Source organism: Zingiber officinale, chromosome 2B (genome assembly GCF_018446385.1).
Source record: "Zingiber officinale cultivar Zhangliang chromosome 2B, Zo_v1.1, whole genome shotgun sequence".
NCBI lineage: Eukaryota > Viridiplantae > Streptophyta > Magnoliopsida > Zingiberales > Zingiberaceae > Zingiber > Zingiber officinale.
Genome location: NC_055989.1, coordinates 155610500 through 155634424, shown reverse-complemented (window position 1 = coordinate 155634424; position 23925 = coordinate 155610500). Strand labels below are relative to the sequence as shown.

At 38.9% G+C, this 23925-nt stretch overlaps 3 protein-coding genes and 1 long non-coding RNA gene across 10 annotated transcripts; 2 read left to right on the top strand and 2 right to left on the bottom strand.

Annotated features, from left to right (window-relative positions):
* On the bottom strand, positions 1-2058 carry LOC122048025. The gene is made up of 2 exons (XR_006130714.1): positions 1919-2058; positions 1-623 (listed from the first exon to the last, which is right to left on the bottom strand). It is a non-coding gene; the product is annotated as an uncharacterized LOC122048025 (long non-coding RNA).
* On the top strand, positions 1018-3976 carry LOC122048023 (L-type lectin-domain containing receptor kinase IX.1-like). The gene is made up of 2 exons (XM_042609624.1): positions 1018-1097; positions 1856-3976. The coding sequence occupies exon 2, from the start codon at positions 1891-1893 to the stop codon at positions 3865-3867; it is 1977 nt and encodes a 658-aa protein (XP_042465558.1). The 5' UTR covers positions 1018-1097; positions 1856-1890; the 3' UTR covers positions 3868-3976.
* Positions 3977-4251: 275 nt separating this feature from the next.
* On the top strand, positions 4252-7340 carry LOC122048022 (pentatricopeptide repeat-containing protein At3g26540-like). 2 transcript variants are annotated; one of them, XM_042609623.1, is made up of 2 exons: positions 4252-4895; positions 4998-7340. In XM_042609623.1, the coding sequence occupies exons 1-2, from the start codon at positions 4280-4282 to the stop codon at positions 6422-6424; spliced, it is 2043 nt and encodes a 680-aa protein (XP_042465557.1). In that variant the 5' UTR covers positions 4252-4279; the 3' UTR covers positions 6425-7340. The 2 variants fall into 2 exon arrangements, with proteins under 2 accessions (XP_042465557.1, XP_042465556.1); XM_042609622.1 differs by having other exon boundaries at positions 4252-7340.
* Positions 7341-7955: 615 nt separating this feature from the next.
* On the bottom strand, positions 7956-21216 carry LOC122048021 (protein CHROMATIN REMODELING 4-like). Of its 6 annotated transcripts, none has more exons than XM_042609618.1 (11): positions 20493-21216; positions 19625-19832; positions 18736-18837; positions 17917-18642; positions 16518-16625; positions 13662-16436; positions 13042-13199; positions 11841-11979; positions 11053-11117; positions 10309-10978; positions 7956-10216 (listed from the first exon to the last, which is right to left on the bottom strand). In XM_042609618.1, exons 2-11 carry the CDS (start codon positions 19817-19819, stop codon positions 8261-8263), a joined length of 6894 nt encoding a protein of 2297 aa, XP_042465552.1. In that variant the 5' UTR covers positions 19820-19832; positions 20493-21216; the 3' UTR covers positions 7956-8260. The 6 variants fall into 6 exon arrangements, with proteins under 6 accessions (XP_042465552.1, XP_042465551.1, XP_042465549.1 ...); XM_042609617.1 differs by having other exon boundaries at positions 20604-21216; XM_042609615.1 differs by having other exon boundaries at positions 20607-21216.
* Between the last annotated feature and the right edge of the window lie 2709 nt (positions 21217-23925).

Sequence of the window (23925 nt, the reverse complement as noted above, 5' to 3'; positions counted from 1 at the left end):
CATAAATATTCCAATCTTTATTCTAGATCGTAGAAACTTTCCAACAGTTAGCGCGTGGTCCTAGAGTTGGTATTGTTTTGACCTCATGCAGTCGGTGTCTCTGTCTGGAGTTAACCCTTCCTCTATTGTTACATGTCCTTTCCCCCATTGTATGCAGTGGGTAAAATTATGCTCATTAACTTCCAAAGTGAGAATCCCCTGAAAGAAACCTTCAGAGAAAAGTCTATTCAGATAATATGTAAGACACTGCTATGAAGTTTCCTTCTTTTTGTTTCCATGTGTATTGCATCAAACATTTCCCAATCAAGGAACAAAGGTTCCTATTTGACAAAGAATCGTTACCATAATTAAAGATAACATTTTGAAAATATGCATTTGATGCAGAAAAATTGTGCTCAAGAAACAGAAAAAGTCTACCCAAGACCTAGACCTAGACCTGTAATATTTTGAAAATATACATTAGATGCAGAAAAATTGTGATCAAGAAATACTAGAAGTCAACAGAAGACGTATCTTTTTCTCAAGGGTTATTCTTTCAGTAGCTTGCCTATGGAAACAATGGAAGTCCTTTAACTTTTGCTCCACATAAGACGAACTTCCTTGTAGTGTGCAAATGGAACTTGCTGCTCAGAATAGCAAAAGCAAATCCATGAACTGTTGTCTATAATATAATTTGATATAATATAACCACAGTCAATAAATCAAGTTCAAGTGATTCAATCAATACTTTGGTCCATAATAAAAATCCTGTGGGAACCATGAAAGCCTTTTACAAAATTTGTATAACTTAGGTCTTTATTATTGTTTTTAAATTTTTTACATTTTATAATATTTTTAATTTTTTTTTTAAAAAAGAATATTTTTATTTTTATTATTTTTAATTTATAACTCATATAGTTGGTAATGGTTTGTAAATATTTATGATTGAATTTATATCCTCTTGCACTCTATTTTTTTTAAAAAAATATAATTTTATAACACACTTTTAAAAATTTATAGCCCATATAATATTAGTGGGCGTATAATACATTTTTGCAATTGAAGTGCTCTCTCTCTCTCTCTTTCCCTCGCTCTCCCTCTACGAAGGAGAATCAAAGGTATGTCCTCATATGCCTTTTAGATACCTAGATCAAGAAATAGAATATAAACATAAAATATTGTAGATGCTGTTGGTAACCTTAACTGGTGTTACTGCCTGAAGTAGTCATCAAACAGTTGTTCTTGCCTTTTGTGTTAGTTTACACCTGCAAATTCTTGTCTGAATACTGCAATTAAAAACTCAGTAACTTCTCTTATTGTATGCTATACGATAGCTGAATTGTGTTGGGGATATGGCAACTGTGGGGAATTTAGAGGTGAAGCTCATTCCTTTATGTTGCATTAATGGAACAGGACTGATAAAATCACCCTATTTTATGGTCATCTACATTCTTCAATTATTATCAGATATCTCAGAAGCAACTTAGTGTTTGTGTAAGCAATTAGCATATTGCTTCAAGATGGTTGTGCATGTAAGGGAAAGGAGAACCATGGTATATAAGCAATTATGATTGCTTTACCATGGCTGAACTATATAACTCACAAACCTCCCAATTCTGTGGTCATATTCTAGCTTGATTTGTGGTTCTTGGTTCTTGTCTAAATGTCATTAGCCTTTTCTTTACCTTATCTTTCTTTCCAAAGAAATTGGGAGCTGAAACAATTTAGTGAAGTTCACCCATTTCCTTATGCACCTCACTAAATCATGACTGATATATCTCTGTTTTATGGAGATAAAGCTGCCTTAAGCTAATCACCAAAAAGAAATTCAATTTCGCCATGTTACTGATTGTCTTTATATTAACTTGTACTGCAGGATAGTTAGCAACTACTTTCTGTCAAATTTCAGCTATGATTCTGCACAAAGCAAGGATTTTACCTGTTCTATTCTTGGCAATAGTTATGCCATCAGCAACCTCGTTCTCCTTCAACTTCTCTAGCTTCGATCCAGGCTCACAGTCCAAGATCAAGTTGGAAGGCATGGCAGACTTTGCTGACTCTTCAATAATGCTCACCAGCTATAGTGAAAGTTTGGCAGACTCTAGTAGAGCAACCTATAATGACCCACTCCTGCTTTGGAACCACAAAACGAACGAACTCATTAGCTTCACCACACAATTCTCCTTCATCATCAACTCCAATGCGACGAATCATGCCGATGGCTTTGCCTTCTTCCTTGCACCATACCCTGCCAAGCTTCCCTTATATTCTCAAGGTGGCTACCTTGGCCTCTATTCCAACACCACAATCGAAGTCAATTCAACCAGTAGTGCAGTGGCAGTGGAGTTTGACACCTTCAGCAACTATGAATGGGATCCAGAAGGCGAACATCTCGGCATTGACATAAACTCGATCAATTCTTCAAAGAGTGTTAATTGGAGCAGCAGTATCAAGGAACACAGAGTTGGTAATGCACGGGTGGATTATGACTCCATCACCCACAGCTTGAGCCTCTTCCTCACCTATCCAGAGACGAATCAATCGCCAAGCGCCAATTACAGCATAAGCTACACTGTTAATCTGAGAGAGGTCCTCCCGGAGCATGTAGCAGTTGGGTTCTCCGCTGCCACTGGTAACTACACTGAGATGCATAGCATTATATCATGGTCCTTCAACTCGACTCTGCAACCAGAGAAGAACAAACACATGGTTGTAATCATCATAGGTTCTGCCATTGGAGTGGTCTTGGTGGTTGTATTATGCTCGATTACCCTCTTGATTTGCATCAAGAACAGGAGGAAGGAGAATGACTTAGAGGAGGAGCACATGGAGTGGGATGAGGATATCGATCATGAGTTTGAGAGCCAACGAGGACCGAAGAGGTTCTCTTTCAGGGAATTGTCACTCGCAACAGAGAGCTTCTCAGAAGAGAAGAAGCTCGGAGAGGGCGGCTTCGGGTCGGTCTATAAAGGATGGCTGAGTGTCTTAAATCTCGACGTGGCCATCAAGAGGATTTCCAAGGGTTCGAAACAGGGGAGGAAGGAGTACATCTCAGAGGTCAAGATCATCAGTCGGCTGAGACACCGGAACTTGGTGCAGCTCATCGGGTGGTGCCACATCAAAACCGAGTTCTTGCTGGTGTACGAGTTCATGCCCAATGGGAGCCTCGACTATTACCTCTACAGCACAGCGAAGTTCTTACAGTGGCCGGCGCGGCACAGGATTGCGATGGGTCTGGCGTCGGCTCTCTTCTACCTAAATGAGGAATGGGAGCAGTGCGTGGTGCACCGCGACATCAAACCGAGCAACGTGATGCTCGACTCGGCGTTCAACGCCAAGCTCGGCGATTTCGGGCTCGCGAGGCTAGTTGACCACGACGGCGACCTGCAAACCACCGATCTGGCCGGTACGAGGGGGTACATGGCGCCGGAGTGCTTCTACACCGGCAAGGTGAGTAAGCAATCCGACATATACAGCTTCGGCATTGTGGCGCTGGAGATCGCGTGCGGAAGGCGGACGATCGAGCCGATGGAGCCGCAGAGCAAGATGAGATTGGTGGATTGGGTTTGGGGTCTCTACGGGAAGGGGAAGATCTTGGAGGCGGTGGATGCGAGAATGGATGGGGACTTCGAGACGAGGCAGATCGAGAGCTTGATGGTGGTGGGACTGTGGTGCGCCCACCCGGACTCGTCGCTTCGGCCATCCATCAAGCAGGTGATCGGCGCGCTGAGCTTCGAGGCGCCATTGCCGGTGCTTCCGCCCAAGAATCCGGTGCCGAGGTACTTCGCGCCGGAGGTTGAGGCATACGCCACAGGGAAGATTTCTTCGGTGGCGAATTCGCCGCCGTCCGGCGATTTCAATCACTCGTTCGAGTTCAGTTGTCGCTAGACTCGCTTTCGAGAAGACGCACTCCTAGGAAGGAAGGGGTTGTTATTACATAAAGTTTAGGGGTGTACTGTAAAAAAAAGTTTTACTTAATTTCTCTTTTTTAATAATTCGATTATTGGTATAAATACGGTAATTGCTGTAAATATATATATATATATTAATGTCGGGCCGTCGGCGACATTGACACTTGATCGGAAAATTGTAAATATAATATTTTGTATATATCATTTTAATTTTTAACTATAAAAAAATGTGATTTTTTTTTTAAAAAAATCAATAATATTATTATTTACTAAATTTTATTTTTTTTTAAAAAAAAATAGTTTTTCCGTTTTGCAATTTTTTATGATATAATAATATTTTTTAGAATGTAAAGTCGGATCTCGGAAACGGATCCTCGGATCGCGTCCAAATGGCGGCGACGGCTCGATCGCTCCTCGATCGCCTCATCCAGCACGCCGTCGGCCCCAAACGCACCTCCCCCGCCGCCACTTCCGCCTCCACCATCATCCGCCATCTCGACTCCGGCGACCTCCGGAAGGCCATCGCAACCCTCTCCTCTTCCGCCTCCCCCTTTCCCGACAACGTCTACGCTAGCCTCCTTCACCTATGTTCCTCCCGGCGCTCCCTCGTCGACGTCCGCCGCGTGGAATCCCACCTCGTTGCCTTCTCCCCATCCTCCTCCCCCTCCATCTTCCTACTCAACCGCACCATCGTCACGTACGCGCGGTGCGGCAGCCCGGCGGACGCCCGCGAACTCTTCGATGAAATGCCCACTAGGGACGGAGGTACATGGAATGCTATGATCTCTGCATACGCCCTCTCCGACTGCCCTAACGAGGCGGTCTCCCTCTTTTCCAGAATGAATAGCGCCGGAATCCGACCTAAAGATGTCACCTTGGCGTCCGTGCTTGGCTGCTGCGCCGACCTTTTGGCCTCCTTCCTCGCTCGGCAGATACATTGCCTTATTTTGAAGTATGGTTATCTTCCTAATGTGATTCTGGATACGTCTGTTGTTGATGTCTACGGTAAGTGCCTTGAGATGAATGATGCTCGCAAGATGTTTGACTTAATTCTCCACCCAAATGAAATTTCCTGGAATGTGATTGTTCGTCGGTACCTCGAGGCAGGCAGTGCAGGAGAGGCAATGCTAATGTTCTTCCAAATGATTAGAGAAGGGGTGAAACCTTTGAGCTTTACTGTGTCAAACACTCTCAAGGCTTGCTCAAAGGTCCTTGCACTTAAGGAAGGAAATCAGATCCATGCATATTTATTGAAGACTGGTTTCGAAGGGGACAATGTTGTAGGCTGCTCTTTGATGGACGTGTATGCGAAGTGTGGGGTCGTCGACGATGCTCGGCAATTGTTTGATCAATTGCCTTGCAAAGATGTTGTCTCATGGACATCGATGATCTCAGGCTATGTGGCATGTGGGAGAGTTGATGAAGCTGAAAAGATCTTTGAAGAGATGCCTGAAAGGAATGTCATTTCTTGGAATGCACTATTGGCCGGTTACATTCGGTTCTTTTGTTGGGACAAGGCATCAGATTTCTTTTGCAGGATGTGGAGGGAGACAGGAAAATTGGACCTTGTTTCACTAGGATTGCAATTGAATGCTTGTGCTGGCATTTCTGATCTTGACCGTGGAAAGCAAATTCATGGGTTTGCTTATCGGCACAACTGGGAGTCAGATAAATTCTTTCGAAATCAATTGGTCGATATGTATGCAAAATGTGGTAACCTTAGGAATGCTGAAATTTCATTTTCCATAATGGCTGATCAGAGGGATACAGTTTCTTGGAATTCTTTAATATCTGGTTACATACGATATGGCAGGAGTGAGGAGACATTGGTTGCTTTGAGTGAGATGCAGAGGGAGACGATTCCAAATGAGTTTACTTTCACAACAATATTGGCTGCTTGTGCAAATATTTTCATGCTTGATGTTGGCAAGCAAATTCATGCTTTCATGGTAAGAAATGGTTTTCAGCTGAATGCTATAGTCAGGGGTGCATTAGTTGACATGTATTCCAAGTGCCGGTTGATAGAGTATGCCATCAAAATTTTTGAAGAAGAGAGCACTCGGGATCTGATCCTTTGGAACACAATTATATTGGGATGTGCATATAATGGGAGAGGTGAACAAAGCCTTGATCTTTTTGAAGAAATGAAGAAGGAAGTTGCAGCCGACAATGTCACATTCATTGGTGTTTTGCTTGCCTGTGTGAGTCAGGGATATGTTGATCTTGGTAGACGGTATTTTGATTCAATGAGTAATGAGTATGGTATCATACCTCGAATTGAGCACTATGAGTGCATGATTGAACTGCTAGGCAAATATGGGTGGATGGTTGAACTGGAGGACTTCATTCAGCGGTTGCCATTTGAGCCAACTATCCCGATGTGGATAAGGATCTTCGACTGCTGTCGAGAACATGGCAACATAAGACTAGGAGAAAGGGCTGCAAAATTCATCAATGAATCTAACCCATTAACTCCCGTTCAGTTTGAGATCATTCCAAGAGCAGGACATCATATGCCATGCTCATCTGGGTAAATAGGTAACGAAGATCTGTCATGTTTGTTGAGGTTGGATTTCTTTGGTATTTTAAGCAAAGATCGTTCAAACTGAACGAATGAACAAAGATAGGAACTGATCAATTATGTTATCATGGTCAAGAAAAGGATTGAGAGCAGTCTGCTTTGTGATTAGCTTGAACATCTTGTTCATCCTGAAGGAACAAGTGACTTGCTTATAGATGTCAACGACAAGCAATGCGGAACAAGTCTTTTATAAGGCAGATAAATTTACAGATAAAGGTTTAAAATATCATTACATATTGGAAGATCAGTTGCCTGCCATAATGGTATAGTCTCAGTGCCGGACTACCATAGCCGAGACTAGTGTCAAAGAACATGAGTAGGAGGAATGGATCAAGATAGAGGACCATGAGTACAAGGAAGTGATCAAGTAGATGTGGAAGAAGAGGCAGCAACAACTCACTCTCAATAGGTGAGAAGAAGCAACAGTGCTGTCCTAAGTTGGAAAAACAACATGAGAGGAATGCATATCTATGTTGTTTTGTATGGCGGTTCTTCTGTGGAACAGCTCGTGCTGCTCATTATGAGTGGACACTGAACATTGTTTTAATCTTCGCTTGTGCACATATACATCACATTTTGCAAGATAGGCATGGTTCTTGTATCCGAATTTAATTCGTCCGTGATTTATCTCTTCTGTGTTAGTCCTGGGACGGATTGACAGGGACACTGGGGGTGAGCGTATTCGTCTTTTGTCACCATTATATCCGAATTTAGTTTATGAGTGATGATGCTACTCAAAGAAGATGATAGTATGGAAATGCATTGAATGTGATTCAAAAACATGTTTCTTGTTGGATCATGTGCATGTCTAGTGTTTCTGTAGAGTTCTTGAATGGATTGTATGCATATGCAAAATTGGGTTTGATATACTTAATGTAACCAAGTTTACTTGCTTATATTTCCTTGTTAAACTTTAACCCAAGAAATAATACAAATCAAACCTAAGCACCAACTTCAAATGCCATCAGTATTTAACTATTTTATAATCACTCATCTATCAAAATTATAATAATCATAGCATTTTGATGCATATTATCATGAAATCTTCTTTTGAGCCTCACAAATCAGTTTAAGGGTGATAACAAATGAAGTATCTGTCTTTTTTTTAATTTCATATTCAAATTCACACTCATAAATCCACCTATGCCTGTTGCATTAATTACTACCTGTGCGGAGGCGCTGGAGGCGAGCAAATCATCTTGTTGCCACATTAATTACTATCTGTGAACAAACTCAAACTTGAACCCAAATAACTTAAAATTTAGAATTCAAATATTATCATTAATCTGCATTAATGTCCAGTATGCAATCTCAAATCTATCTCATTCTCATACAACAGATTTCTGAACCTGATTAGATGGATCAGTCATGGAAAATCCTCCCCATCGCCACCTTAAATCGGTTGCCTGCATAAGTTTGGTGAGCTATGCAGAACATGTTGATCAAATTTTCAGTACGTATGAAAAGGAAATGAAACAAAAGAAAATTTAAATATGATCAATATAAAGCAACAGGACAGAATGAATATGTAAAAGAGGTTAGAAGAAATGTCTTTAACAAGTCTAACCTTTGCTAAGATATATTTGATTTAAAATGAAACAAAATCAATAACATGCAAAACAAAAAAAAAAAAAAAAACAATGAGATTGTCAAGATTATATTTTTCACTATGAATACTCAAAAGATGCCTCATGGCACTCCCAAGTGAGACATGCAATGATAGAATAGTCATGGATCTGCCTGCACAAGCACGAGGATAAATTGGTATGTCAGAAATAAAATGGATGCTTTATTCATTCTCACTTTGATGATCATTCAACTCGGTTTCTTCAGATGACAGTTCCATGGGTTTGAGCTGGTTAGATCCACTAGCACAAGAGTGAGTTTTACTCGAGCCTCCACGGTCCACTTGATCGACCTGCTCGGAACTCGGTACCTTTTCTGTTGTTTTACCATTGTTCTCTTTTGAATCTTCCTCCATTGGTCCTTCACAATCTACTTCAAGTACAGGAGGTTTAGATAACTCTTCACTTTGTTGACTAGGCCCTGGTATTTCTGTTAGTGGCAATTCGCTGTGTCTGGAGATGGTAGAAGATGTTGCCATGTGTGGGGCTTCAAGAGATAGTACCAGCACTGAGCTTGAACCTTCTCTTTGTGTGTCGACTAATGATGATGATGGTGAATTCAAATTTAAGTTCTGATTCTCATCATGGCCAGACCTTCCTCGAACAGGTTCAGATTCAAGTATTTCTGAAGCTGTTGGAATTGTGCTTGGGCCGCCACAATCAAAATTCTTAGTAGTGCATTTAATATTGGGGGTCAACCGGCTAAGTCTAAGCAGCTTCCTTCTCCTTTTCAGAATTCTCCTTGGATCTTTCGGCTGGATAGGTGGAGGGCCAGGAATAGAAAATGGTGGGATTGTTTTGTCTTCTCCATAAAGTAGACGGACAGAGTAAGCAATTGCAGTGATAGAAGGAGGCAATACAGAGGGCAGCTCAGGTTCTGGCACCCTGGAAGGAGCGGGGTTCACAGCTTCTCGAAGCCAATGAGGAAGTTTATTCGCATTTGAACTACCAACACCAATGTCATTTTTGGAAGAGAAGTCATGCAAAATCTGCTTTTGGGTTTCCAATGGCATGCCCACATTCGATTCACTGTAATTAGCTGCACTATTGAAACCATGTAAAGGATTCAGAGAGTTGTCCATCGCACCTGGCAAGAAAAGACTCTTCGATCGGTATTCAACTTCCCTGTTGTACAAGGCAGAGCTGCTGGGTACATTCATACCTAGTTTTGCAGTGTAGTTATCTTGAAAACGAGGATTAAATGGTAAACCTGACCTTTCCAATCCATCCAACCCTCCAGTAGAGCTGCCAGCGTAATTTGATCTAAGATAGCTGAGTTGCCATGGTGAGATTTTAGAGAGATTCTCATCAATTCTACTAATGTGATCAAGTTGATCGATGCCCGGAAAGCTAGACTTTAAATCACGGCAGCCAAGTTGAATATCCGTCAGGTGAGGGAGTGATTTTGGGCGTTCACCTCCGATACTAGAAAACTTGCTACCAAGCAAAGCCCGATTCATCATGTCATCTGAGATTCCAGGTAGGGGTAGAGGCTTGGAAGATTTTGGCGCTGAGAAAGCTGGTGCATCCATTATCTTTTGCTGCTCCTCTGACCATCTTAAAGATAAATCTTCAGCTGTTCTATACTCCGCGAACTTCAATTTGGGATCTTCAAGCATGATATCCCAATTACCCCTTCCATGCCTACGGACACCAATCCAAAGAGCATCAAGCTCGTCTTCTGACCATACATCTGCTTTTGCTCGCTTCTTGAACAACTTTTTCACAGATTGAGTTTGCATCATCGCGTTGTCAAGAAGTATGTGTTGGTTTTCAAGAAATGATGGATGCATGCCTTGAACTGAACCTAGGCCATTCATTGAAGGTAGATCAAACATTTTTTGTTTTTTCTTTAGGATATCAGTTGGTCGTTGCTTGAAATTGGGTAGAGGTGGCATACTAGGGAATTCCTGAAAAGAACCTTCTATGGACTGCATGCCTAGTGACAAGCTAGGTAACAGATCTGCAGGTGGCTTCATCCAACTTTTTGATGGTAATGGAAACCTTGGTACCAGCTTATCGTCGATCATTAAATTTGGAAGGCCTAGCTTCTCTTGAAATGAAGCAAATGATGCACTCCCCAGACCATCCATGAGGGATCTTTCAGATGTAGGAACAACCTTGAGAAAAGATTATGACCACAAAAAAATGCAAGTTATATGCCATCTATGAAAACCAAATTGAAAAATAAAAAAATAAGATAGGAACATACAGGATAAAAAGGAAAGTAGCCATCAGGTATCAAACTCTTCAACTTGTGATGCAAGGACATTCCTGGAGCTTCAGGTAACAAAGAGATATCAGATTTTTCCCTCACTTCATCATTTCGGGCATTTGGAGATCGAGAACCAGAAGATGGTGGAAATGGGAATTCTGTATTTCCGATGCTTAGTCGTTTTTGTTCACTACTTGATATAGGTTGCCTCAGTGAACCACGGTTATTGCGAGATGATACACCTATCTGATTAGCATTAGGAGCACATAGGCCTAAAACAGGTAGAAGGTGGTTAGAAGGAACTGGACTTGCTGTGTTCAAGCTGTTGAATGGATGGCTAGGCAAAAAGATATCTGACGAAAGGTTTTCAGATGGAGGTCTTACTGAAAGATCCAGATCATCACTATGAAACTTTTTATACTTGTGCCTAATTGACTTTGCAAATTTTGCAGAAGATTCACTTCTCTTATCATCCAATGGCTGAAATGATTTGTTATCCTCCATCTGTTCAATTTTATCATCATAGCTTCTCTTATCCAAACCTTCCATGTCATGATCAGATTGGATCAGTGATTGTGTAGGCCATTCAACTCTGTCTATCAAACATGACACTTCTCCATTCTGCCTCCGAGCAATTCGTTCTTTTTGTCGGTCACGAAGCCTAGCACTGGTTGAAGAAATAGTTATGTAAGCTCCTAATGAACTAGCAAGAAAAATATACCTACAGAACTTGGAACTTACTACTTCTCCTTCCATGCACGTCCGGCTGGTGTATATACACGTTCTGGCTCCTCAGTGTCACTCTGCTACATCCCATTTCCAAGTAAAGAATAAGATATTGTATAAGGAGCAAACCAATGGAGGTAGGAAGAATAAATTCTGAAATTAGAGTCTTAACTAGAAAAAGAATGTACAAAGGTACACATAAAGCTCATATAATAAACAAGTTTGACACTGGAAGATATAAGCAGAAAATAGTCATAAATGCAGAAGAAATGTGCTGGGCTTTACAAAATATATGGTAAATTTTTGGATGCAACATCTAACTCATATTTAAAAGAAGTACTTGTTGATAAGCAGCAAGAAACGTGACTAGTGTAAAAACAGGAAATGTAACGCATAATTCTCCACAAACAAGTTTTCAACTAATCAACTCAGAGGCATAATGCTGAAGATAGCCAAAAATTCAAATCTATTAATTTCTTTAATATTAGAAACATCAAGAATAGAAAATAAAAACTAAATCTGAGCATTGTTCTAACATAAAAAAGAGTTCTCTTTTTTTTATTGAGGCCAACAATTTGTTAAAATAATTAAAAGAAAAAAAATGAAAAACGGCTAGTTATGATATTTAGTGAGCATAAAATCTACAATAAGTCCTTCAAGTGTGCCCAGAAATTCACAAGTTTCAATCCCACGGTTATGTTTGACAAAAACGAATTTGAATACCTAAATACAACATATCTAACTTAGTTGGCCAATTAACTAAGCAAAATGTATGCATTAACCAATTTGGTTATCAAACTCACTACTATTTTGTAGAAATAAACAACCTCACTAAAAGTTTCACTTGGCATTGAAGCAAATGTTTCCCTGTATGATACTGCTTTTCTTTGGCGCTTTCCTCGACCGAGAACTGCTTCCTCCTCAAGCTGAGATTTTTCCCATCTACCAATTATCAATTGAGCATATTTGTTACAACATTTAAAAATGTCTCAGTTAAATAACATGGAAACTTAACATAAAGACAACTAAAAGCATTATAAATTGGAAAAGGTCAATAATACTACAATTATTATTTTGCATATCTACTTCTGAAGTCTAACAGTAGAGAAAATACATCTAGTAATGCTAATCCAGTTGTTACCTTATTATAAGGTTAGTTTATTCGAGTACCATTGTTCTATAGATTGTTTGAAAAATCTCTTCTTCCTGTTAAGGCGAAATGTTTAGCTTAAGAGAGTAATAATTGGAGTGAGGAATGGTAAGTGAATGCATGATAATTATTGGTTAGTTCAACAGACCAAACCAGTAAAATTGGATTTGATTGAAAAATAATATGAAAGCAAATGTCTAAAATGAGTTTGAAAAGCAACAATCGAATTCATTAAACAATCCCAACCACAATACCTCAATGACCTTTTAAAATTTTTATATGGTTCTGTAATGATACAGGTTTACTGTTGAAAAAGTAATCCGTTTTTCAACAGATTGTCAAATATTGAACAGCTAGTTTCCATTACAAATGCAAACATGAAACAGATGATCAGCCAATTTTGAGAATTCTAAGAATTATTTATGGAGAAACATGTCGCGAAACTGATTAAATCAGAAAATATAAATTTCATAGGAAAAGAATGTTTCTACACAAATGTTGAACATCACAAGAATATAAAATATGAGTTTTCTAGTGAAAAGATTAATATATGAATTCAATTTCACATCCTTGCTGGAGAGTAAAGCTGCAACTTGGATCCAGGTGGAAGGTCAAATGCCCAAATAGCTGTGTACCACTATAGCATAGTGTTATCATAGTGCCAATTTGGTAAATAGCAATTCCATAAATTTTTCATCATGTTAGACTAGACATTCAATTCACAAGAAAATTTAAGTGTTTTACTTGAATAGAAAATTAATTATAGGAGACTCCCTCTAGCATGGAAGGAACAACAACTAAGAACATAAAAAAGAAACTAACAAATCTATACAACCTAACTCATAATTACTTACCTTACACGTAAAAGTTTATCCCATTCATTTTCCTCAGCACTACCAACTGCATTGTCTTCCTTTGCTTCAGATTTATGTTCACCATCTTCACCAGTTACACCCGGGAGCATTTCCATACCATCTGCTTCTTCATTTATATCATCATTCCAATCCACCGACTGATAAAGCAGACAACAAGAAACTTTATTATATGTAATAACAGTAAAATAAAATCGTTATATATTATGAAATATTGTAATTATAACTTGAACCAAAAAGTGAGAGGAACTAACTTTTTAGATTAGCAAACAACTAAAGAACAGTAAGTTTATCCTCAAATGATTAAGTAAACTACTTTGAGAATAAAATAGCTCAAAAATAACCTTCTGGGCCCACTAGTTCCATCCTGCCCAAAACAGGTGAAACATATCATTTTGAGAGCCTTGTCGAACAGCCACTAATCAAGTACCCAGCATTGGAACACTATCTTGAACCTTGATGGTTCTATTACATGAAATATCTAACTCCAACCAACATATAATACTTATAGTGACATCACGAAATGGTGTGACAAAGCTACCAAAAAATGTTGATAAAAACATGAAAGGAAAAGTTCATTTTGAAGACAATTTCAAGCTTACTTTTACGGAGCCCAGCATATCATTCTCCACATCCACATCTGCACTTTCAGAAACTAATTGAATGTCAGAACGATCAAGAAGCTTCAGAATTGCATTTTCATCCCAAATAATTTTTGTAGAACCTTCAGTACATTTATCTTTGTATACATCTCCTAAACCACCAGACCTCCTTCGATGTTTATGCTCACCATCAGGAACAGCATCAGGTTTGCTGATTGTAGCATCTGTAGCATCAGGTCCATTTACACAATCAGAATTATTGAAAAGCTCTTCTGTACCCCAACGAAGAATGTCCTCCACTTCCTTCTGTGATCCTGACTTGTTCACAAATAGTTGATCTAGCATCAATTTCCTTTTAGCAAGTTGCAAAATGCGCTCCTCCACACTACCACGTACTACTAGCCTATAAACTAGAAGTCTATTTGATTGTCCTATTCTGTGTGCTCTATTCATAGCTTGTATATCTGCATGTGGATTAAAATCAGAATCATATATGATAACAGTATCTGCAGTAGCCAAGTTGATACCAAGGCCACAAGAACGTGTGGACAACAAGAAAACAAATCGTGATTTATCTTGATTGAAACGAGTAATTGCTGCCTGACGATTTGCAACTGATAATGTACCATCCACCCTTTCAAATGTTTTAGCACCAAACTCTATAGCTAGGTAATCCTCTAGAATATCAAGTAACTTTGTCATTTGAGAAAATATAAGAACTCGGTGTCCTTCCTTGTATAAAATTTTCAGCATAGAATGCAATAACGTCAACTTTGCAGATGCCTTAATACGCATTTCATGCAGAAACTCCATTGAACCAGATTCAGGTTCAGTACCTGGGATAAGATAAGGATGATTGCAGACCTTCCTGAGCTGCATTACTATATTTAGTAATGATTGTTGTGCACCACCTTTTCCTACATTTCTTAGTATCTGGTAATTCTTTGTTAGCATTGCACGGTAATATTCAGCTTGAATCGATGTCAGCTCAACAGGAACCATCCGCTCAGTCTTTGGTGGAATATTTTGCATAGCATCTTTCTTGAGTCTTCGAAGCATATGTGGTGCAACAAGTTTTTTAAGCTCGTCCACCTTTTCTGCTGTTGTAAGATCATTAAAGTTTTCCTCAAATGCTGACAAGGAAGGGAATGAAACAGGTTGTAGAAAATTCAATAAGTTATACATCTCCCCAATGTTATTCTGCAATGGAGTTCCAGTCAATAATACACGGTGTTGAAAAGAAAATGTATTGAGCAAACCAAAAAGTTTACTACTAGAATTCTTTAGCCGGTGGCCCTCATCCACTATAAGAACTTCCCAAGGGACACCACGAAGATGAGAAGTGTCAGCAAGCACCATTTCATAGGTAGTCAATAGGACATCAAACTTGTATGACTTGGTTAATTTATCTGATTTGCTAGGATCGCTAACATGCCATTCATATTGGCGAATAACTGTTCTTGCCTTTGCACATCCATGATACTCAACCACGTTTAGATGTGGAGCCCACAGTGAAAACTCAGCTGACCAATTAGGCATAGTGGAAAGTGGGACTAGGACCAAACAGGGCAGCTTAACCTTGAATTCACAGTGCAAAGATGAAATGAAAGCACATGCAGATATGGTTTTTCCAAGCCCCATTTCATCAGCCAATATAACATTTTTGGACTTGTACCAGCATTTGCGCAGCCAGTTTAAAGCTTCTAGCTGATGTGGAAAAAGTAATCCACCTTTTAGCTCATTTGGCTGGTCAAGAAGAGGAAGAAAATCTTGGATTTCACTTTTGGCACAATAAAAATCATGATTAACATCTTTGTCAATGGTCTGAGTTTCTAATTGCTTCAATTCATCTACCAGATGAGCTGATTCCTTCATAACAGGTTCATCTAATCTTTCCCAAGTGCACTCATCATATTGAAGACCGCACCATTTAACCAAAGCTTCTTCCAAACCATCCACACAAGCCTGAAGAGCAATAACACGTTGTGGTTTCTTCCATTGTTCCTCACAAATATTTATCACAGTATTCCCATATTTAGCTTTATAATTTTCCAGTTTTCTTTTGGCAATAACTTTTATTTGAGACTCAGGAACCCAACTGTTATGTATGTTTGATTTCCCAACCCACTTGACAAGAAACTCATAGCTATCACTGTCGTCATTAATAGTCCCTACATTCTGCACTTCCTCCATGGTATTATTTAGAATTTTAGCATCTGACTGCATCTCAAGCAACATTCCATGTTTTCCTTTTGAATCACCCGAAACAATCATCCGATGAGGTCCAGAAAGCGCAACTGACTCACTCTGATTTTGTGTGCCAACAATATCAATAGCTTTTATGTCAATTTGAGCATTATCAGCTTTGCTCAATGGAGTATCTTCCTGTGTTAAAGCATCATTCTTTGCAACTATTTCATCCATTGAACCTTTTTTGGCTGAAATAACATTATCCAATGATCCCTTATTTTCATATGATTTTTCATCATAATCTTCTTGTGTGACCCTACATAAATCTTTTTCTTCAGAAACCAAAGTGACTTGAGGATCAAATGCCCCATTACAAGCACTTTTTTCATCCTGTATTTCAACTTTACTTTCATTCTGTGACTCAGTCAGTAGCAAGCCATTTGTTTTGGAATTATTTAGGCCATGAAGTGGCTGTATTATAGTCTGGTTCCCTGAATAATTATGTGATTCAGCATGTTCTGATTCTAATGATTTGCTAGACATGATGGTGCTAACTCGAATACGGCATCCCCAAATTCGATCAACCTTTCAAATGGACAAATAAAAAATTAAGAACATAACATAATAAATTTTACAGTTCATCATCGAAATCAAGAAGCATTAAACCTGCTGAATGTCATTCCAAGAATTCACATTTTGCTTTTCTATGTTGTGTAATTGTGTGCATTGTTCATCCAAATCTTGTGAAAACAGGCTTGCTTGCTCAGATGACATCTGTATAATAAATTGATTAGCTCATAACCTACTAGAACAAAGCTTTAGATAGGAATAACTAAAATAGAATGATAAAAGATAAGTTGCCACCTTATGCTAAACGCCAATTATAGCAAAATTACCAATGCAAATATTATGTGATCCAAGAGGACTATAGGCCCTTAATCATACTATTGTAAAATAAAGAAAAACAGGGCTATGCAAGCAATAGAAAACAGTAACAAATTAACTACATCATCAGCTTAGAAACAACACGATCGTTAACCAGTAATATAAATTGTTTAAGCATCCCAGTTACGATGATAACTCTGCTTTATCTCTATAGCATCCACATAGAAACACCTGTAGGGAGATTACTATATCGTCAACGCAGACGACAGAAATCATTAGAGGGAATCAACCAACTCTAATGTTATAAAAAATCGACAAAGGCAGAATCTCAATACTGCACTACTATCAAAGTGAACCATAGCTTATATACAAACTTGAAATAAACAAAAAAAACGCAAATTGGCTCAGAGAATCCTGTTGTTGAATCCACAATACACATCAGGCAATGTACAAGAGGCACATGTCTCATGTCGCACAGAAGAAAATCTAAATTCTTAGGTTTTTCTGTTTCAATAAACATTTCCACATCTAATTAACTCCTGTAACAGACTGTAAAATTTTTACATTTTCATTCTCTATATTGTTTAGGGTACTTAGACGACCAATAAATGCTTCAGTTAGGCGATGTGAAACTATGATAAACATACATATCAAACGAGGAAAAGGAAGACCAAAAAAGACTTGGTTAGCAACAATAAAACAAGATAAAATTTATTTAAAGATAGATGATGATAGAATAGGAGATAGAGCTCAATGGTGTAAAAAGATTCATACAGCCGACCCCACCTAGTGGGAAAAAGTTTGGTTGTTGTTGTTGTTGTTTGTTGTATTCTCCATATTGTTTCATTTTCTCTATTAGATAAAATTAGGCCTATGTCTCCTTTCTTTCAACAAAGCTTGCCTGATGTGGCTGGATACTAAATAATAAAGAAAATTGTGAAGGAAGAGAGGTTTTGACGTATTTCATTACAAATTAAAATCATATAGAAGTAGTAACACTTTAACTTTAACATAGTTATGTAAAAATCTCACAAAAAAAAACTTATAGGAAATCTAAAAATTAAGGATAGTGACATTTTAAACATGATTTTCAAGGTTGTCTTTTCCCAACAACAGTGCTACAAGAGAGAGAAACTCTAGAATTATATTTTTACTATATCACTGAACATAAATAATTTACCTCATCTTTTTCTTCACTTTCATATTTCACTCTTTTGGCTTCATGTCTTGATGAAGAGTTCCATGTATCAGATGACCTGCGCTTCTGTATAGGTTTATTTGTTTCAAGATTTCTTCCAAGAGGTAGCTCATTATTAATAGCGGCATCTGCACTTCCCTTTTCAGCACTAGGTCTTTTCTTTTCACTGCAACTTCTGAACTTTTGCTTTTTTTTCTTGGACTTATGAGTAGAATCAGTAATTGTAGTAACAGAATTCTTTCTTTGCACATCACTGTTATGAAATTTGGGCTTCTTCCCTGTAGGACATTCACTATCATCAGATGTGGAGGTTTTCACAAGAGAGAGTGTTCTCCTTCGAGAGCTGGTTTTTAAATGAGAGGTTGAAAATGAATTTTTCAAAGTTCTATCATCTGATGGAATTTCATGTAAGGACCCAGAGTGGCTTGATCCAGGCCTGTCCAATTTATCATCTTTTAAGAAATCAGAATCTGCCTTATCTGGATCTCTACAAGAAAACATTGTTTTCCCTTTATTATTTCTTGGAATAGAGTGTCTCCCAGACACTGATGCCTTTTCACGGACAGATTCCTTAATCACAGTAGCTGGCTTTCCAGTGGTGGTCTTTGTTCTTGCTCGTTTTACATTTGACTCAATGTTACTTGATACTTTGACATTACCTTTCTTTTCAGTACAGTTAGGGCAATTCCACTTTCCATGAGGAGCACACTTGAAGAAACAGGGAAGACAAAGAAATGAAAATCAGCATCCAGCAAAGACATCATAATCAAGCAAATGAAGCATAAAAGAAATTTGAATTACCTTAAGAGGTGGGCTGAGACATTCAAGGTGATAAGTTTGAGGACAACTATCACAACAAAGCAAATTGCCTCCTAGATCGCACACAGCGCATTCATAGTAATGCTACAAGAATACAGAGAAAAAGGAAAAGAAGTGTGAAAATGATGAAAGCCTTGGACAAGTATATAATGAATAATTTGACACTCATGAGATCTTGCAACCAAGTTTTAGGTGAACAAAGTTTCACAATCATAATGGTTGACTTGATGGAATTAAAGACACAAATTTCGACAATTTGTTGATGATTGTAATTGATGTAAGCCTTGACAATCATAATGATAATAAAAAAATGTCTTCACAAGCAGATATCAATGATGAGTAATGGCTCAGGTCCTTCATAGACTAAGTATCCAAATCATAAATCAGCAAAATGAAGTTCACAAAGACATGGTTCATCATCAGATACATTAGAATAAACAAGTGGATAATATATCCAAGTCTAATTTTGTTTAGCTAGCATTCTAAAAATGCTTGTCAGCTGCTGTGATAAGGTCAAATTGCTACAATAAACTAAAGAAAACTAATGGAAAAAAATAAAAAAACTTCAACAGATAGTAAGGAGCTAAAATCAACTCGAGTAATTGATGCTTAATATTCTTAATGCCCATTTTGTGCAGTATACTTCACTTATCCATCAATTATACTTTCATATCATGACACATAAGCTTGCTTCTAAATAATATAAGTTGAACAAACATGTAATTCCATGCAGCGCTATATGTACTGAGATGATGATACAAGAAAGCAAGATGATAAACAAACACACACACACACACCAAAAACAACACTAAGGCTCAATTAACAACAACTAACAGCTCATAAAAGGCACATTTAGTAAGGATTATCTTACACCATCATGCCCTTTGGTCTTTTTAGCAGATCTAGAAGCATCGATGCCACTTTTTGTCTTCCTCTTAACTGCACTATTAGAAGCCCCCTCTTTTCCATTTAAAGCTCCCAAACCAGATTTGGTTTGTTTTCTCTTCCTCTTCAATACCCACTTCCGATCTATCATGCTATCATGCAAAGAATTTTCTTCCTTCATTGCCACCTATCTCCTGTGCGCATCAAAGAAAAAAAACAAATGTGACAACAGTTAATCAATTGGATATTAATTAAATAAACCCACTGAATCGAAACGGAGTAAGATACAAAAATGATAGCATCTCTATAGAAAGCTTCATGTGCAAGTTTGTGTCCGTGTGTACACTAATATGCCAACTTACCATCATCTCGAGCAATGTAAGACAACACAGAAGGAAAGATAGAAGCAATCAAAGTGTTCAACAACAAACAAAGCAACACTAAAGAATCAAATACAACACCAACATCTGTTGATAATATACAAATTGTTTCTTTTAGCAGTTCAACAATGACACTTACGAAAAGCATGATATGGTCTAGTTACGCAATACAGAAGCAGCTTAATGGACTTATTTACATGCCATTTTGGGGCAAACATAAAGTTAACCCTGATGAACTTATAGTAACTAGCTCAAGAAACCCCCATCCCCAACTTATCAGGAGATAGCAAATCAAGACTAATTAGTCCTTCCAATCAATGGTCCATGGAAACAAATATGAACTACCGATACAAACAACTTATGAAATGCAGCAGATTGCATTACTTCCACGATTAACCCAGACGAACGAATATAACTGTAAAGAGATCTGGTGAAGGAAGAACACGGAAAGAAAAAAAAAAAAAAAAAACAAACCTTTCCTAATAGGGCAGAACTAATGTTCGAATCAAAGCACAAATTTGGCACCAGAGAACCTGAGCCGACCTGGGCAGATTAGAAAAATCAGGATTAGGAGATCACAGCAGCTACCTGCGGTCAGCGAAAGAAGCACCCGCGCCGCGACTTCCGACGAGCGGATGATCCACGAGGGATCCCGATTGCGGCGGCCAAGGCGGCAGCTTTACAATTCAGATCTGTCGCGCAACCCAACCCAACCCCCTCCAACGCGCCGCGCCCTTCCCAGATGGCTGTGGTGACGGTGAGCTAGCGAGGAGAGGGCGAAAGAGGGGGAGGGGAGGGGGGGAGGAAACCCCAAGGCTCCGCCATATGTACGGGAATCTGGAAGAGGAAAAAGAGGGTCACACCTACTATCGAGGACATTGGGGAATATCATTTTGCGCCCCCTTCCGCCCCTCTCTCTCTCTCTCTCTCTCTCTCTCCTCTCTCTATCACTACGCTAGTTGTGCCCCGCGACCGCGTGGGAGCCCACCAGCCCAGCGAGCGCCAACAGGAGGAGGACACGTGGGACCCGGCGCCCGCCGCGAGAGGACCGATGGTTGGGGCGATCGCGCCGATGGCATTGGCAACGTCGAGCCGGCGGGGGTGCCGGTTGGATCACTGCCGGGAGGCAGGATGGCCGGCCACCGCAATCAACGACGCCGTCGAGGCCGCCGATGGAAACGGAGAACTTGCGGCGACCTCGTGGCGATTTTTGCTTTGTTTTTTGAAAATTCTCCTCCTTTTTATCTGTCCACCAATATATAATACACTGTTATATATATATGTGCGCGTATTTGATTTAAAATATTGGACAAAATCGATTTTGTTTCAATTCGATTAATTTACATCTACATGACTGTTGTTATTTATTTTAAATAACCTAATATCAACGGAATTTCCTTTTTTTTAAAGTTACAATATCAAAAACATATTATATATTAATTTCGTTCGAACTGATTGGACTTTATGCTGTCTAATATCCGTTTTATTTTAGGTTAATTGTTAATTTACTGACAGGATCTAGATTTTTGAAAGGTCTAAGTAGTTTCAAGTCAAACAAATAAGTTTAAGATTTTAATTGAATTGATTAAATTTGGGTTTATGGGAGATGAGGGTCCGATGGGCCAAAGCCTAATAAAGAAAGAGTGATGCTTCAATTTGTAATTCGGCCCCTTTTCTTCTAAAATTAATGAATAGATAACACTCTAGAAATACAAAATAAGAGGATTTTAATGAAATTTTACTACATTTATACAAAATTAATAGATGAATTTAGAAATATCGAAGATTTATATTTATAAAAATAAAATAAAAGGTGTTAAATATGGACTTTGTAGATGGCATAACAAAAATATTTTATGGTTGAATATTATTAAGGGTCGTGTTTTGTTGGAGAGATTATGATCATAAATTATTTTCAATTTAAATATTTTAAAAATTTATTCAATTATAAATATTTTATAATTTTGAGGAGGAATATCCTTGTAGAGGGATTGAAATGTCGAGGACTAGAAAAAGATGGTGTTATTAGACACTATGGAAAATTATAGAAGCGAGAGTGTGTCATCCATTTAATTCTGTCTGAAAATTACATAGAAGATATGTTAGGTACAGTGAATCAGTGGTTGATTAGTAAAAGGTCTTTTTCTCTGAGAAGAAGTTTCCCTCTGATCCTACGCACACATAAATGATCCAACAAAATGTCAGTGCCTAGAAACCAGGGGGATTCCCTGATGAAGGGCCTCTAACGCTCAAGTTAGTACAAGCCCGAGCGGGTGGATGAAGAACAATAGTAGATGTGTATACGAGGATGAGTTTTAGATCTATCGAGAGTATACCTTCATCACGGAGAGGACTCTCTTTTTATATACCACCTCACAGAACCTCCGCAATCATGAGGTGGCCAAAATGTGTCAAAGTTTATTAAGCAATGCACAATAATTATCTGAGAAATCTTCCTTTTACATATATGTATACCTCTTTTGTCGTTTATAGTTTTTGTTATCACCGAGGTTAATGAAGAAATATGTTGTTGTAAGTGTGGTTAGCTGATGGGAGACAAGATGGTCCCTGAAGAATGTTCCAAAAAAATATTCTCTGACACATGGTTATTATTATGATATATTGTTAGAATGTTATCTACTGAATACATCTCAGCCGGTCCTTAAGACGACCACCTAATTGGGATGTTCGGTTGCGTTCTCGGCCAGTCCTTAAGTCGGCCACCTGATTGGGATGTTTGATTGCATTCTGCATAATCTGCTCTGTTGTGTATTATACTGCATGTATCTTGGTCGGCTATTAAGGTCGACCGCCTTTATACCTACCTTGGTCATTGAGCCTCTCGGTTATATTCTGCACAGCCTTGAGATATTTGTTCGAAGAATGATATAGTGCTTTAGTCATGTTGGGAATTTGCTTGAGAAATAATATAGCACCCCATGCTCCCGGGAAGTCCTGATAACCTATGCTTTGTTGGAATTTCGTCCGGGTGGTAATATGAGGATAAGTGCTATAGGCCCGGACATCCTTTTGCCTAACTGGGCACATAATGGGCTATCAAGAGAAACACAACTACGTTTTAGGAGGTTCGATCAATATGTTAAGCTGAGCTACATCATGTTTTTTCCTGGGCAATTTTTTGTACGGTTAGGGCATATAAAGTCATCTGACTTTATGACCGGATGGATACACATACACACTATTGCCTGAAAATTTATTAGGACGACAGGCAATCAGGGTTGCCTGGGACTGTACATGGGGACTCATATGAAGTAAGGAGTTTAGTTTTCCCCTAGACCATACCTATGGTTCGTTTGATGTGGAGTGAGTCGGTCATTCTGGTCAGCACGTGGGGCTAGTCGGCCTCAATCTTGGTCACCTTAAGATCTGGTTACCCTTAATGCACTAAACTCCCCGGTTCACTCGGCTTAAGGGCTGACCGTCTCTCCCAACTGACCGTCTCTTTCCAACCAGCTTATAATTCAGTCTGGTTAAATCTAAGAACCTTAGCACTGGGCGATTAATCAAAGCTAGGTGAGATGTGACTACCACATCATCTTGACTTTGACTACCCGTTCACCTTGACTCTAACTACCACATCATCTTTTGTGTCCACTCGTCATAACCCGTATCACTAGCCTCCCCTTCAAGTGTAGTCGAAGGAGGTGTAGCCAATTGACTGGACCCAAGTCCTACTTTCGCCCGTTTGACCTTTTCACTATAGCCTTTCTAATTCGCGCTACCCTTTACACCTTGAGAACTTAGTGATTTTTCAAAAAAAAACTACTTGTCCACATCCAGTTGTTCAGGAGAGATTATCGAGGATGTATAGAGAGGTTCATGGTCAGAGGAATAATGTGGTTGTCACCTCCATCATAAATGTCTATTTATGGGTTGATGTCACGTG